General features: G+C 39.3%; 1 protein-coding gene across 1 annotated transcript in view; it reads left to right on the top strand.

Annotated features, from left to right (window-relative positions):
* CDCA8 (cell division cycle associated 8) overlaps positions 1–12,724 on the top strand; it is a 35,434-nt gene extending 22,710 nt beyond the window's left edge. Inside the window, exons 4-11 of the mRNA XM_089688796.1 lie at positions 364–404; positions 2,916–2,982; positions 5,948–6,027; positions 6,692–6,768; positions 8,786–8,884; positions 9,260–9,386; positions 9,580–9,666; positions 12,450–12,724. Of these exons, the coding sequence (XP_089544922.1) occupies positions 364–404; positions 2,916–2,982; positions 5,948–6,027; positions 6,692–6,768; positions 8,786–8,884; positions 9,260–9,386; positions 9,580–9,666; positions 12,450–12,485 (614 nt within the window). The 3' untranslated portion in view covers positions 12,486–12,724. The remainder of the gene's footprint in view (positions 1–363; positions 405–2,915; positions 2,983–5,947; positions 6,028–6,691; positions 6,769–8,785; positions 8,885–9,259; positions 9,387–9,579; positions 9,667–12,449) is intronic.
* The last annotated feature ends 4,297 nt before the right edge of the window (positions 12,725–17,021 follow it).

The following is a 17,021-nucleotide window of genomic DNA, read 5'->3' as shown; positions in this document are numbered from 1 at the left end:
CTATGAATGGAGGAGGGGGATGGAAAGGGTGGGCTTAGTCAGCACTCCTGATGAATGACTGTCGCAGGTCCCTCGGCTCTAATAATCATGCTGCAGCAGAAAATTGCCGCTGCTGGGGTAAGAGGAACCGGAAGATAGAAGATTTCACCTAAAGCAGCAGCTATCAGCACAATGGACACTTTTTCCCTTGTGCTGATTAAAAAATAAAAAATTTGATTAAACTTTTTTTGATCTGTTTTGTGAAATGTTCCAATAAAAATGAGAAATTAGATAAGACATGAAAGAACAGGTCCAGGTTTGCAGGTGTTTAACAACAAGTACTGAGTAATGGTGGTTTTATTTTCTTTTTCTCTTTTTGTGTAGCAAAAGGTGGGAGTCTGAAAGCTTTAGAGGCGGCTACAACGGTAAGCCAAGTATTCTAAGTTAGCAACCAACTTTTCATACCTGTGAGATCTTATGCTAACGGAGTATATAGATTTATGTTTATTTGGGCTAAAACTTTTTTTCTTTTTTCCCCAAGTGGTTGTAAACCCTTTATACCCATTGAATTGACAAGCTTCAGGTTATACACAGAGATGAAAACAAATTCTCCTACATAAGTTATACCTGTGTATCTGCAGCTAGGGCAGCACAGTGGCTAAGTGATTAGCACTTCTGCCTGGCAGTACTAGGGTCGTTGGTTCAAATCCCAACCACGGCACCACCTGCCTGGAGTCTGCATGTTATCTCTTTGCCTGTGTGGGTTTCCTCCGGGTACTCCATTTCCTCCCACACTCCAAAGACACCCTGGTAGGTTAATTGGCTCCTGTCTAAATTGGCCCTAGTATGTGTATGTATGAATGTGAGTTAGGGACCTTAGATTGTACAACCCTTGAGGGTTAGGGACTGATGTGAATGTACAATATATATATGTAAAGTGCTGTGTAAACTGACGGCGCTATATAAGTACCTGAAATAATCTATCCTTAATGCTCCATTCACATTAACACGTCTCCAAAGTCGCATGATTTCCAGGGCCACTTTGTAGCATCTATATCCAAGACTTGTGAGCTGCTATAACATTTGCTTAGTGCGAAACCAAAATATAAATTAGTAGATCGCCTGCATCTAACACATACTGATACAAATGTGCCTAATTACATAAATACCAATACCACTGTTGCTGATAAATTGTAAATACATGAATATTTGCAAATTTCATATAGTGCAATTTTACATAAATCCACTGTGAATATAAAAAAAATGTTCATATACGATTCTTCACAATTCTCATGTTATCTTTAAAATACAGAAAATCTGTACTTCTTAATTCACCTCCAGTGTCAAAATTCACTTCAAAACTTGTGCACCCCCATCGGTTGTGCTCTCAAGTCAAATATATGACCAAACCGTTAAATGAGGTCATATACAGCCTGTGTCCCTTTAATTGGGCCAAGTGTGGATGGGATGGTATCCGTTTCGCTCATATAATGGCTCTCCTCCAACGGTGAGTATGTTAAAAGAATAACCAGATCATAGTGCTTTATCCTTAAACACTCATTAATATAAAGTAGTACACTCACATGATCAATGTACAAAAAGCGCTTTGTGCAAGAAATTGCCTCCTGATTTTTAGCAGCGATGATATGCTGTGTATAGCCAGCTGGTGTCCATATAAAACCATCAAGCGTTATGACGTCAAAGCTCCTCCCCTACGCGTTATGCCACCAGGTCACGTGGCTTCATCGGGGGGAATTGATTGCACTATGTGAAATTTGCGCGTATTCATGTATTTATAATTTATCGGCAACAGTGGAGCTTAGAGTTGAGTGTACAACAAAATATTCATATAGCTTTTGGGGGGGTCTCTGATTTTTTTTTTTTTTTCCTGTTTCTATCCCGGCACTTTAATTTTTTGATATACATTCTTTTTTTCAGTCTGCTCCAGTCCAGGTACATGATCCTGCAGCTCCGGCTCCCCTGTGTCAGTGAGTGGTGGCTACAGGGGAGAAGAGGGAGTGCTGACAATGGCTGGGCTATTGAAGCCTATGGGTAACGTCATTGTTGAGTACTCCCTAACAGGGAACTTGGAGCTGTGGAAACTTTTTTTCTTTTTATTGGAACAAAATTGCTGATTATAAAGCAGATGGTACAAATTTAAAAATGGTTGAAGTTGACATAGGGTTTTACATAGGGTAGGCAGGATACTTTTGACATGCTTTGCTGAAACATTCCCTCTGTCTGCTCTTTTTAGTTAGAGAGACTCTGAAAGCAAATACCTATGGGTGTGTGTGTGTTTATCCTTATGCTCTGTAACATTTGTATTTATTAAATATTTGTAAAATAAAGATTTATATTAATAAGTGAAAAGCATCAGTTCATAAACCTACAACCTAAAAAAAAAAGATTCAAGTAAAGTTGACCCCATGGCATTTCTTTAGGTGACTGACAATAATATTTGACGATGAGTAGGGTTGATGACAACCAATTATCAGCTATTATGATGTGGGTAGATAATTTTGGTTCTTATTTATTGAGATAATGTAAAAAACTCAGGCCAGTTTTTATGTTATAATGTAGCTGCCCTATAAGCTATTCAAAGCACACATTACTTGTCTGATGTAATTAGCATTCTTTAGATAAACCTGTTATCCATGCAATGCAGAGTGTTGTGTTCACTGGCCATAGCCTATTAAATGACTTTTAGACTCTGAATTGAGGTTTTGGAAAGATCTTTTGCTTTTTGGTAAGATTGCTTCACTGTTGGTATATCTGTTTATAGCAATGTACTGCTTGGCACAAGTATAGATTTATTCCAGACCAGCGACCTGTCAGTTTCTTTTTGTAAGCACTGAGCGGTCGATACATGCAGTGGTGTACATCCTCTGAATAGCTACAATAAACACAATTGTCTTGTCACGGTCTGTTTGTATTAGGTGAATGTGGACATCGAGCAAATAACAGCAAGTGTTTCTCAAACACCGTTTAAGCCTTCCAAGAAAGGTCAGTGTACATACTTTATCATTTTTGCCCTCTTGCTCTTCCACAGTGGGATCAATTTGATTTGAGCCAAACTCTACTTCTTGCCCTTCATTAGGGCAACAGATGTAATAGCCACCTATTGTGATGCTTTTCCTGGTGGGCTCTTCTGTTTACCTCGGATGAAATGATTATTATACAGGATTTATATAGCACCAAGAGTTTGCACAGCACTTTACATTATAAAGGGAGCCAGTACAGTTACAGTACAATTTAATACAGGAGGGTTAGGAGGGCCCTACCCCTGAGAGCTTACAATGAAAAGCATTTTCCATTATTATAGAGAATCCACTATGGAGCTTATGGGGGGGGGCAGCAAAACAGTGTTGGCATTTCTCAGGGACTTTTTTTATAGGAATATATGGTGAATGAACCTTAAAACGAGGAGTTGGGGTGTTCACCTCAAAGCAGAGCCCTGGCTTTTATTACTTGATTCAGGTCCAGAAATGTTACTACTGTGGTATGGACAATAGTCAAAATGTGCAGGAGATCATATCCTGTTTCAGGGGTGTGGAGATTTTTAAAACAAAACTACTTGTCCAGGGACTAAATTGGTATGACAATCTACTTGTTCTGATAAAAAAAACATACATTTTAACCAAACTCGTATTTAAATCTGCTTTAAGTAATGTCTGGGGCTTTTAAAAACAAAAGGGGCTTTATGGCGACTTAAATGTTTTAATATTTTTAACATTGCGCTGTTTATCTCCTCCTCCCCTCCCTGCCTCTCACCAGCATCGCACCTGGGGACCAGCAGGGAGGAGAGAGACCTTGCACTGTAATGAGTACCAATTGGCTGCTTGTCAGGAAAGAAGAGTATCGGGCTTATCCTTTATCCATTTCGCTGCCAAAGCTGTTTTTGCGTTTTTTACACACATTTAAGAAATAATTTAAGGCCTGAAGATTACACAAAACCCCCTAACATTATATATTTTCTGAAATCAGAGATCCTAGAGAATAAAATAGCTTTAGTTTAATTTTTTTATGTCAAACGATATTATCACAAAGATCTAGGAAACTCAAAATTTCAGTATAAATACACGTAATTATAGGGCACAAAAAGCAATAAATCATGAATTTGTTTGTAAAATACAAAGGAAGAGGTTGCATCGAGTAAATGATATCCACGTATGTGTCTGCTCTCCTCCCTCCCCTTTGCTGCATCCCACCGGCACCCACTGAACCATTCCCGGGCCCGCAGATGGGTAAGCGGAGCCCGGGACATATAGTTGGCAGGGGGAGAGGCTGGCACTGGGCTGCGTGGAAGCAATCGGACAGCAGCGCTGCCACCCGAATGCTTCCACCTGACAGGTGAGCCCTGCTGCTAAAGGCAAAAAAAACTACCTTCCCGGCTCCCGGTACTGCATGTCCCGGGCATTGGGCAATATGAATTGCACATCCCTGCTACTTTTATTGGGTACACTTCTTTATATGGTTATACAACAGATTTATTTTCTCTATAAATCCGTGATATGTAAAGGTATCACTACAGTCCATAGTGAGCAGCATTATAGGTAGTGTACATAGTGGTGTAAGGAAGCCCAAACAAACTAAAATTTTTATGAGTGGCCCATTGTTCTGACCCTAGTAAAAAGAACATTGAAGTACCTACAGTTATAAGGGATATACATTTAAGACATTCTAGACCTTCATCTAAGCTAGAATCCTTCCCCCCCCACCACACACCCTGGTGCATACCTAACTTTCCATTACTACAGCTGTTTCCTGCATTGTCTAAGTCCTTGGAGAGTTGATGCAGACAGTACCAGAGAACATCTCGGCTTCTAGGTTGTAAACACTGCTGGAGGCTGCCACTGTCACAAAGCGATATGTGTGTGTTGTATTGGGTGGCTGGTTTTGTTTGTTTGTTTTTTCTTTAAAAGGAACCCGTGTCATTTAATCTTTTTGTAGTTCATCCACTGTGGGTGATTGGGCCAAGTATGGAATTAATTCAGATTAGAGCCTCTGCTTCTTGTTTTTAATCGCTAATGCAATCATTCTTTTGTGTTTCTGTCATTGATTTTAAAATTAAATGTAAATTCTGGCTCGGGTCTGTGAATAAGTTTTTTCAGTGATACATCCTGCTAAAACCTAGTTCACACCATATGTGCATAAAGATTGATGGGGAACCAATGCACAGATTCGACTTGCATTGATTATTTTAGGCTTGTTCACACCATGTGCAGAGAGGTGCATATTTCTAATGTAGGTCTCTGCAAGGACAATTGTTTTCTAAGTGCCCTGTTAACACTACTACGTTTTCTGTCATGTGAGGGTTTTTTTTTCCTGTGCAGAAATATGCAACATAAATTCTAGGACACAAAAAAAAAGTTGTTTTCTATGTGCCCTTTTCACACCACAATGTCGGTTAGGTTAGATGTTTTTTTTCTGTGCAGAAAACTGCATACATGTTGAGGAATTCTGCGCAGAAAAAATCTGCATGTGATACCAGTGTTGTTGTGTGAACGGGGCACATAGAGAACAATTGTTTTCTTTGTGCCCTTGCATAGACGGGTGCCCATGGAGTGAATGAGGCCTAAAGCTCATAGAGGGAAATTTTTCAAAACTGGAGCAGCCAGAATCTGGACCAGCTGTGAATGACAACCAATCAACTTCTATTTTTCATTTTCAAAGCTTAACTAAACAACCAGACAATAGAAGCTGATTGGTTGCCATGTACAGCTGCTCCAGTTTTGAAAAATTCCCCTTCGTAGTGTTCAGTACACGGCTGTTTTATAGCAAATATATGCTGTCCTTTTGAGTTTTTATTTATCTTTTTTTCCCCAAGTTAAATGTCTTACCAATTTATTTTCTTTCTTTGTACTTGGTTTTTTAAAATGCTTTCACGTTTTTCCATTTTTGAAGTGCACAAAGCATATTCTTCTGGGTTATTATAGTTTTATTTTTCGCTGCTTCATTTTTTCTACAGCTAGGAAAGCAAAGTGTAACTCCAGTGAAGATGGTGGGGAAAACATTCCTGCGCAGAGTGTTTTGAGACCAAGAACAAATGTAAGCTTGAAAATCTCTAGTTGCAAATTATTGCAGTGACAGAATTTTCACACATTGCAAAAGGGGTTTGGGAGGCAAACACATGACATGGTTCACTTTGCCTTGCAACACATACTGCACACAACACTTCCCGTTTCCTTTTCCCAGCATATAATGTGTAACCATGAAGTTGGCCTTCTAAGCAACTATCTTATAGCAGGGCTTTAGAAAATAGCAGAGGAGCAATATTGACCATGGGGTGTTGCTTCTAGCTGTACATCCTATAAGCACATGCCACATTACTCTTTTTTTTGCCATAGTTGCCCAAAGGCTAACCTAGTTCTTCAAGACTTTGTATCTGCTCTTTCCCCTCATATTTATACTATTTTAACATTTGGACAGATCTTAATAGTCACATGGATGCTACATTCCCAGAATATTCATGCCGGTGCTGTTCTAGTAATGCGCATAAGTAAGGTGTTTTCAATTCCAAGGGGACACTTTAAAATAAAGTACTGTATGATCAAGCAAATGAGTGTACATAAACATAATGCACAGACATCTGGATAACTTTGCTTTACTGCTATCAAGTACAGCATTTACTTCCTAATTGCTTTTATCATATTCATCTATCATATCTAGTTGTGTACATGAAATTTATAGAAATTTGTTCTGTACTTGTAAGGCAAAAGCTTCCACTACCAAAAAACTTGGTGCTACAAGAAAAACAAGAGTATCTGCTGCAAACACGACTGCTAAGAGGTAAGGTTGCCATGGTTTTTTGAAATCGAAAAGTCAAAAGATAAGACTGGTGCTTAAGAAAAGATAATTTAATTGACTATAAAGGCTTTTTTTAAATGATTCAGCTTTATTAGAGAGGTGGCAATAGTGCTAAATCCAAGGTTTATTTAAAGAATGTATGGGAAATTAATCAAATCATTCAGAGAACAAGCCAACACTATCAACTATCCATGCTCTTGTGTAACCACTTCAGTTCCAGAAGATTCTAGAATGACCTGACCAGGCCATTTTTTGCTATTCAGCACTGCGCTAATTCAACTGGTAGTTGTGTGGTTATGCAACGCTGTACCCAAATTAAATTGTTCTTTTTTTCACACAATAGAGCTTTCTTTTGGTGGTATTTGATCACCACTGTGTTTTCTTTATTTTTTGTAATATAAATAAAAAAGACCAAAAATTTTGAAAAAAAACTATATTGATGATATAAAAGCTTTTACAGGTTACCACTTTAGGTTTACACAGGAATTCTAGTGCTAGAATTACTTCCCTTGACCTGACGTTTGCGGTGATACCTCACATGCATGGCACAGTCTGTTTACATACTGATGCCGGACCGACGCTTGCACACTTACACCCGAAAATAGAAAGCGCTGTAAGCGTGCTTCTTTGTCTACAACCATCACTCGCCTGCGCATTGCGAGCGGGTGGTTGGCAAGTAGTTTAACCACTTGCCTACCGGGCACTTTCACCCCCTTCCTGCCCAGGCCAATTTTCAGCTTTCAGTGCTGTCGCACTTTGACAATTGCGCGGTCATGCAACACTGTACCCATTTGTAATTTTTATGAGACAGGTAGAGCTTTCTTTTGGTGGTATTTAATCACCACTGGGTTATTTATTTTTTGAAAAACAACTGAAAAGTGTGAAAAAAAAGGTTTTTTTTCTTAGTTTCTGTTCTAAAATGTTGTAAATGAGTAATTTTTCTCCTTCACTGATGTGCGCTAATGAGGTTGCACTGATGGACACTGATGAGGAGGCACTGGTAGGTGGACACTGATGGGCATTGACAGGCATTACTGGTGAGCATTCACAGACTTCACTGATGGGCACTGAAAGGTGGCACTAACTGGCACAGATAGGTGGCACTGAAAGGCAGCTCAGATGGGCACTGATATGTGGCATTTATGTGCACTGGTAGACACTAACAGGTGTCATTGATGGGCAATGACAGGTGGCATTGAGGGGGCTACACTGATCATCAGTGCCCTGATGATCATTGTAGATGTCCCCTCTGAGGAATGCGGATTACTGGGTTAAGTTCAAAATACAGTGATCTGTGACTGGCTGTAGCTAATCATATGGTACAGGGTGCTGTGATTGGCCCATGTACCACTTGAGAGCTGTGGGCCAATCACAGCTTTCCAGAAACAGAAGCTGTTATGAATCAGATTGATTTATAACCGCTTTGCTAGCATTGTGATCATGTGATTGCATAGCGATCACATGATCGTGTCTAGTTTACCGGAATCCGCATTCCGCTATGTCTGGTGTGCACTGCCCCCCTGTGTTAGTACAGGCAGAGTGATGTACCGGTACGTTGCTTTGCCTGTACCTGCTGCCTGTCCGCAGCGGGCGGTTGGCAAGTGATTAAGGTTTATAACATAAACTATTTGTTTGATAAGTGCTGAGATCTCTGTCCTATTTTTAGCAGTTGTCTATTTAAATTAAATTTAAAAATGAATACAAACGTTCAGAGAATGATACAAAATATATTCTAACATAAATCAATACATCAGTCTGCCTAAAGCAAAAATGATGGCAGTTGTTCTGGAATATTGGGTCTTTTCAGTGTTTCTGTCCGGAGTGGAAGTAGAAGCTGCCTTGTCCCTTTTTTTTTCTTTTTTTTTTTTTTTTAAGCTGCTGTAGAACAGAGTAAGAGAGGCTGTATGAAAAACCTTTCCAGCCCATAAAATACAGTTGGTATTAAGTATAAAATACCTTTTTTTCTTTTTTTTTTTTTTTTTTTTCCCCTTAACTACAGAGCAAGCAAGAGAGGTCATGCAGCACATTCTAACAGCAGATTGGCAGACTCTTCAGTACTGGGATACACTCCAAAGATTACACCCAAAATTGACACCAGGTAACCACAATATGTTGATCTACTGTACATGGCTCCCTACATAGAGAAACATCAATTCACTAAGCTATTAACAATAATTTGCCAAATAATTCATTTATTTTTACCATGTAACTGTTATTTTCATCAATGACAGTTGAAGATAAGTTGGATGGTTAAAAATGATTATAATGATTAACAAGTAATTCATATACTAGTTATGATCATCAGAGGTATTATCATACAGTTTAAAGAATACAGTATTTTTAGCTTTTAACAGGCAATGTTCACTAACATATAGTGATATCATAACTTTGAGCAATGAATCAACTTATGGTTACACCTTCTGCTGAATGCTAAAAACCTCACTGCCTGATCTTTTTTTTTTTTTTTTTTAAGAGCATTTAAAACACCAGCACTTAGAACTCCATCAATGAAGGAGCATGTCTATACTTTTTCAGCCAATGGAAGTCCACTGGGTGGCATGGATGAATTGTTCATTAATTTACCTGCTGGGGGTGGAAAGGTAAGTTTTTGTGTCTTAGGGAAAACTTGTTTTTTTGCTTCTCTGCGTGGGCTCGCCACACTGTGTAGGTTGGTTGGTTGTGTGTATATATAATGTATTTTTTGATGGGTTCCATTTTGTTCTGTATTATGTTAAAAAAATGGTGACATCAGTCAATGTGTGTTTAATATATTTTGTTTGTTGATTTGCAAAGAACATTCGCCTAACAGCTGAGGATATGAATATGGTAAACCTTAGTCACCTTGACAAGAAGGCTTTTGAGAACATCAGACTTTTATCGGTAAGTTTTATTTTGGTCTTTTTTTTTTTTTTTTTTTTCGTGGGTATGTCATGTCTTAAGCTAGTTTAGGATGGTGTTTTAGGCAATACATTCCCTCACGCTGCACATCCGCCCAGTTGAAGTTTATGAAATGTTTGTGTGACATTTCAATAAAGTTTATTTGGGGGGGGGGGGGAAGCGAATAGTGTGAGATGTCAAGATTGGCGCATTGGCACTGCAATGACCCCTCTAGACTGCACTTCACTTCACACCAGCCTCTGTGTTGTACCAGCGGCTGGTGTGAATGAACTCTAAAGGAACCACCTCCCCCCCCACTGGTTTTGCACAGAACAGCCCTGAACCATCGAGGTCCCTCGCCAGCACCCCTGACTCCTACCCCCCCAACCAAGTGCACCCATAGCCACCGCTTGCTATGGGGACACTCATGCTGGCTCTCTCCCTAGCCTCAATCTGTGTGTCCATTGAGAAACACAGTGCAGTTCAGCTCACTCCCACTGCTGCTTCTGAGCCAGTGAAGAGGGAACAGTGATAGTGCCCTTGAGCAAAGAGCTGGATTGATCGACATCAGGCTCAGGTGTCTGGGGGAGGGGGAGCTGTACACAGTTTTTTTTTTTGTTACTTTATTGCATAGAATGCATTAAGGTAAAAACATTCTGCCTTTAGAACCACTTTGTGTTCATTTATGAAAGAGAGAAAAAACAAGATCTCTCGTGTAAGTTTTTGAAGCAGAGATGAGGAGCAGAGAAAATATTCACTTCTCATCACAGGACACACTTCTACAGAGACGACAGGTTTATGAAGGTGAGATCTGAAGATATCACTGGCCATCTCTGTAAACTATCTCTGACCCAGATTCTCCAGCCCAGAGGTGGAGAATCTGGGTGAGAAGCTGCTGTGATGTGAGGAAGAAGGCTTCTTTCTTCCTATTATCCGCACCAGTGATATGTGTGTGTGTGTGTGTACATATATACAATATAGTTATAATGTATTGTCTTTTAGGACCTATTCACATCTGAGCAATGCAGAATAGTTGGCAGAATTGTGTCAAAATACGCAGTGCGCTTTGGGGTTCCATTCATTGTTACTGGCACCACAAATGTGGTTAGCAGACATGCATTTTGCCACACATTTTGTCATTTGACAAATACTCTACCAATGTGCCAAACTGTGCATTGAAAAAACGCACAATGCTCCATGCCTAAAAAGGTTGTTTTGGTTTTTGGGCTTTTTTAATGTGAATTTTGGTCCAGTTTTGTAACGCGTATTTTTCGCTTTTTCCAACACGCATTTTGGCTTTTGTTTATGCATTTTAGCTCATTTTATCTAATTTTATGTGCATTTTTCTGCTTTTTAACATGTATTTTGGCTTATTTTTTACCTGCGTTTTTGTATGTGTTCCAGAAATGTATGCAAAATGCATATCATGCTAGCAGTGCCTTGTAATTGTTAATGGAACCCCAAACGTAGCTAGCAAATGGGTGTTTGCTAAAATACACATAAAATCCAAATCAAAATGCACATTATAGTGCCAAAATGTGCGTTAAAAATCATACCAAAATGCATGTCAAAATAACCTGTGCCAAAATGTGTGTTTAAAAAAAAATGCCAAAATGCACATTAAAAAACCCACACCAAAATGCACTTTAAACAAAATACGGCATGTGAAAAAAAGTAGCAAAATGCCTGTACATAATGCCAAAATGTGCAATAAAAACGGGCCAAAATACTCATTTAAAGAAAGAACGGGCCAAAATGTGCTTTAAAAAAAACTGCGAGTTAAAATAAGTGCCAGTGCCTTTTTATTACCATAGTTTTACATGGTCGTTTTGATTTTGGTTTCACGTTTTAATCTTGGCTGCTCTGTAATCTCGAAAGCTCTCGTGAGATCACAGACAGCCCTTCCCCTTCTACACAGATCTCCACTGTTTTCAGTGGAAAAACTTTTCCTCTCTTCTGAGAACAAATGTTCTCCGCTTCATAAACGGTGCCAGAGGTGATGATTTTTCTCTGAGAACTGAGATGAGATAAATTCTCTGTTTAATACACCAATGTTTAGCAGATGAAACCTTAATGCTTTTTCCCCATTCCCTTTTTTTTTGAGGGGGGTGCTTTTGCATATTATCACCTTATTACATAATCTGCTGCTTACGGAGTTTGTTTCAGGTTTTTCAGTGCGCATACTCTTTCCATTGTATGGAGGCAACAAAACCTCTGCTACTGCTGAATTTCAGCTGGTTCCTCAGCTCTGTGGATGTCTCTGGTGGCTGCTCCCTGCTCAACATCTCTTGATTGGAAAGGCAAAGGAGCCAGGGTGGAAAATTAGCAGTCAAACATCGGCTTTATCCAATCAGATCCATATCCACATTGGGAAATTTGTCTAATGGGGCTGTGTAGCATGGATGTAGAAAACTGGATTCTTTTTCTGGTCAAGCCTGCAGGCTGAATGAGAAAAATCTATTTGTATGGCCAAAGGGTCATTACTTGTCTATTAATTGAGTGTGATAATGTATAGTAAAAGTTATAATGATAAATTTGGTGTTTAAAGTTTGGCATCAGAAATAAGCAAGCTAAAAGCTAACAACACGTATAGTATAAAACTATTTAACCAAAAAAAAACGGCCCATATCTTTTACGATGGCTAAAGCAGTTTGAATGCTATATTACTGTCATATAAGGAGGGATTTCAATAGAAAAATTACAAAACTAACTGTATTGCTAGTAATTGTAAGTACTGTTTAGAATGAACTGTTGGCATAATCTGGATCTTTTTTTTTTTTTTTCAGAGTCGCCTGGAAAAACTCTGCAAAACAACAAAGTGACCTTTTTATATTAGACTTTCAGGAATTTTATTTTGTTTTTAGGTTTGGTACATTGTTTGTACCCTTGTAAATAGTTGTAATTGCTTTGTATTTTATTTCTATAGAGCTAATCTTCATTTGTTATGGAAATGAAAATACTTTTTTTGTCTCAACTGTTTTCTTGTATTCCAACTTTGTACAATTTTACCAATAAAGCCCACATTTTCTTCTGGGTAAAACTTGACCGAATAGAAAAACAATTCTGTGTGTTTATTGTACATCACAGGACACAGAGCGTTTTCATATTAATTTACGAATAGGGTTATGCTTCCACCTTTAGCTGATTGGTCACTGGCAAAAAAAAATGACGGGTAGTCCCCTCCCAGTGTACATTTTTCTAAATTTATAATTTGGCACTGATAGGAATTATATTATATTAAAGGCAAGCTTGCAATATATTTGATTTTTATGATTAATTATATTAAACATATGGATGGCCATGACAAAGTGATAGTGTCAAGTTCATCAATTTAGATATTTCTGGAGTAAAGTTACCTAGCTGGAAGCTGGGTGTAACAAAAAAATATTTAGCAAATATCTGAAGATGGACATAGCTGGTTAGAAGACTTCTGATGTAGAGTGTCTTGTTGAATGGGAGTGGTTTAGACAAGATCTTTTTAACCACTTGAGCCCCAGAGGATTTACCCCCCTTAATGACCAGGCCTTTTTTTGCTGTTTGGCGCTGCACTAATTCAAATGATAATTGCTCGGTCATGCAATGCTGTACCCAAACGAAATTTACGTCCTTTTTTCACACAAATAGAGCTTTCTTTTGGTGGTATTTTATCACCTGTGCACTTTTTATTTTTTGCGCTATAAACAAAAAAACCACGAAACTTTTGAAAAAAAACAATATTTTCTACTTTCAGCTATAAAAAATATATCGTAAAATCAAAGTTAGTCATAAATTTAAGCCAAAATGTATTCTGCTACATGTTTTTGGTAAATAAAATTCCAATAAGTGTATATTGATTGCTTTGTGTGAAAGTTATAGCGTCTACAAACTATGGTATAGATACTGTAATTTATGCATTTTTTTTGCTATACAGCGCTGCACTAATTCAAATGATAACTGCGCGGTCATGCAATGCTGAACCCAAACGAAATTTACGTCCTTTTTTTCACACAAATAGAGCTTTTTTTTTGGTGGTATTTGATCACCTGTGCGCTTTTTATTTTTTGCGCTATAATCAAAAAAAATACGAAAATTTTGAAAAAAACCAATATTTTCTACTTTAAGCTATAAAAAATATATCATAAACTCAAAGTTAGTCATAAATTTAAGCCAAAATGTATTCTGCTACATGTTTTTGGTAAAAAAAAATCCCGTGCATTAGCGGGCAAACTGGCGCTATCTAGGAGGGGCGCTAACACTATCGGAAGTCACCAGTGACACTAATACAGTGATCAGTAAAAATCTGTTCACTGTAATCAATGACACTGGTGACAGGGCAGTGAAGGGGTTAACTGGGGGGGGGAGGGGGGCGATCAAGGGGTTAAATGGGATTTCTGGTGCACTAGCGGGCAAACTGGCGCTATCTGGGAGGGGCGCTAACACTATCGGAAGTCGCCAGCGACACTGATACAGTGATCAGTAAAAATCTGTTCACTGATCAATGACACTGGTGACAGGGCAGTGAAGGGGTCAACTCGGGGGGGGAAGGGGGGGTGATCAAGGGGTTAGGCGGGATTATTGGTGTATTAGCGGGCTATCTGGGAGGGGCGTTAACACTATCGGAAGTCGCCAGCGACACTGATACAGTGATCGGTAAAAATTGGTTCACTGATCAGTGACACTGGTGACAGGGCAGTGAAGGGGTTAACTGGGGGGGGGGCGATCAAGGGGTTAAACGGGATTACTGGTGTACTGGCGGGCAATCTGGTGCTATCTGGGAGGGGCGCTAACACTATCGGAAGTCGCCAGCGACACTGATACAGTGATCAGTAAAAATCGCTTCACTGATCAGTGACACTGGTGACAGGGCAGTGAAGGGGTTAACTGAGGGGGGGGGGGGAGAGATTAAGGGGTTAAATGGGATTACTGGTGTACTAGCGGGCAATCTGGCGCTATCTGGGAGGGGCGCTAACACTATCGGAAGTCGCCAGCGACACTGATACAGTGATCAGTAAAAATTGGTTCACTGATCAGTGACACTGGTGACAGGGCAGTGAAGGGGTTAACTGGGGGGGCGATCAAGGGGTTAAACGGGATTACTGGTGTACTGGCGGGCAATCTGACGCTATCTGGGAGGGGCGCTAACACTATCGGAAGTCGCCAGCGACACTGATAAAGTGATCAGTAAAAATTGGTTCACTGATCAGTGACACTGGTGACAGGGCAGTGAAGGGGTTAACTGGGGGGGGAGATCAAGGGGTTAAACGGGACTACTGGTGTATTAGCGGGCAAACTGGCGCTATCTGGGAGGGGCGCTAACTCTATCGGAAGTCGCCAGCGACACTGATCAGTAAAAATCGCTTCACTGATCAGTGACACTGGTGACAGGGCAGTGAAGGGGTTAACTGGGGGGGGGGGCGATCAGGGGGTTAAATGTGTCCTAGAGTGTTCTAACTGTAGTGTAGTGCTTGTGTACTCACTGTTTAGATGTCTTCTTCTCTGTCTGGAACGGAATGTGTCCAGGCAGAGAAGAATGACATCATATCCTGCCCTGTGTAAATATCAACATAGGACAGGGACCGATCATGTGATTTCAGCCAGAAATCACTGGCTGAAATCTAATGATTGATCCCTCCTGGATCGAATCGTATCACCCGCGGGTCGACGGGAGCGCGCGCGCCCCCTACCCGCGAATGTGTCGGGAGCACGTTTTAAAACGTGCTTTTGCGCTCCACTGCCGCCCTGCACACGTATATACACAGTGGCAGGGCGGCAAGTGGTTAATTAACCGAGAAATAATACATTTGTTTAGATATAGTTAGAAATTAGTATAAAATAGTATATTCTAGTAGTATCTGTGTGTAAGTGCTTAATTTTATATATGTGAGATGCAGCGTATAAAACCATAAGAAATAAAATAACGTGTCAAAAAAAGTATAAATTAAATATACATATCTCAGTGCAAGCGATATGGTAGTAAACAAAGTCCTTCCAGTATCAATCTATTAGATGCAAATGGAGAAACAGATGGACCTAGTGCATTATCGTTTAAAATATTTATTGAAGAAACAAAGTAAGTATCATGCTCACAATAGATATAAAAACACAGGCATGTCAAACTGAACAAGATGTACTGATTTGGCTATCGCAGTGATCAGTCACTGTGAAGCCTGCCCCCCTTGTTTTTTTTTCTCTCTGAATGGAGGAGAGAGATGCATTGCATCACTCTACTTGCACAGAGAAAAACTAAAAAAAAAAAAGGTAAATATTAAAAAAATACCTAGATCAAGGTTTTATCTAGTTCAGTGCCAGGGTTAGTGTTTGGGTCAGGGTTTTTTTTTTTTTCCGTTGGTATCAGTGTCGGTGTGTTTTAGGTAAAAAACAAAACAAAATGCGAACTATTGTTTCAGGGCTGCAGTACAGGCACAGACAACAAATAATATACACATATATGGTATTGCTACGATCGTCAAGAGCTGGGAAATTTATTTTGGGTTGTTCTTTGGTGGTAGGTCATAGTAGAAACAAGAAACAGCTAAATTTGAAAAAATATGATTTTTTTTTTTCTTTACAATTTTGGGCTAGTTTTCCTTTGATAATAAAAAAACTAAATCAGGAAATATCCATTACCATTTACTACCAAATGAAAGCCTAATTTGTCCTGAAAAAAACAAGGTATATTTCACCTGGATGTACAAAAGTAGTTGTGATAGTATGTATGGTTTTACTAACACATGTCAATGTTATAAAATTTTACTTAGGCTTTAAGATTTGTTTTACCCTTAGGCATGAAGCGGTTAACACTTGCCCTCCAGAGGATTTACCCCCCTGCCTGGCCAGGCCATTTTTTGCAATACGGTACTGCCTTACTTTGACCATTGCGCAATCATGCAACACTGCACCCAAATGAAATTTATGTCCTTTTTTCCCCCCACAAATGGAGAGTTCTTTCGGTGGTATATGATTGCCTGTGCAGTTTTTTTGGGGTTTTTTTTGGCGCTATAAACAAATAAAACGGCAGTTTTGAGGGAAAAAACTATTTTTGAGTTTTTGCTGTTAAACATGTCCAGTAAAAAAAAATAAAAATACAGTTTTGTCAGATGGCCAAAATGTATTCTGCTACATGTCTTTGCAAAAAAAAAAAAATCCCAATACGTGTAAATTGGTTTACGTGAAAGTAATAGCATCTACAAATGGCGGTGTATAAATACTGGAATTTGTGGGTTTTTTTTTTTTACACTAGTAATGGCGGAGATCAACTTATAGCGGGACGGCGGCGCCCATTCTGACACTGGGGGGGAACTGACTGTCACTGACATTCCCAGTGGCACTAATACAGTGATCAGTGCTAATAAAAAGCGCTGGCACTGTACTAATGACAA

This window comes from Staurois parvus, unplaced genomic scaffold (genome assembly GCF_062004578.1).
Source record: "Staurois parvus isolate SC_StPar_1 unplaced genomic scaffold, SC_StPar_1.0 ptg000454l, whole genome shotgun sequence".
NCBI lineage: Eukaryota > Metazoa > Chordata > Amphibia > Anura > Ranidae > Staurois > Staurois parvus.
This window is presented reverse-complemented; position numbering and strand designations above follow the sequence as displayed.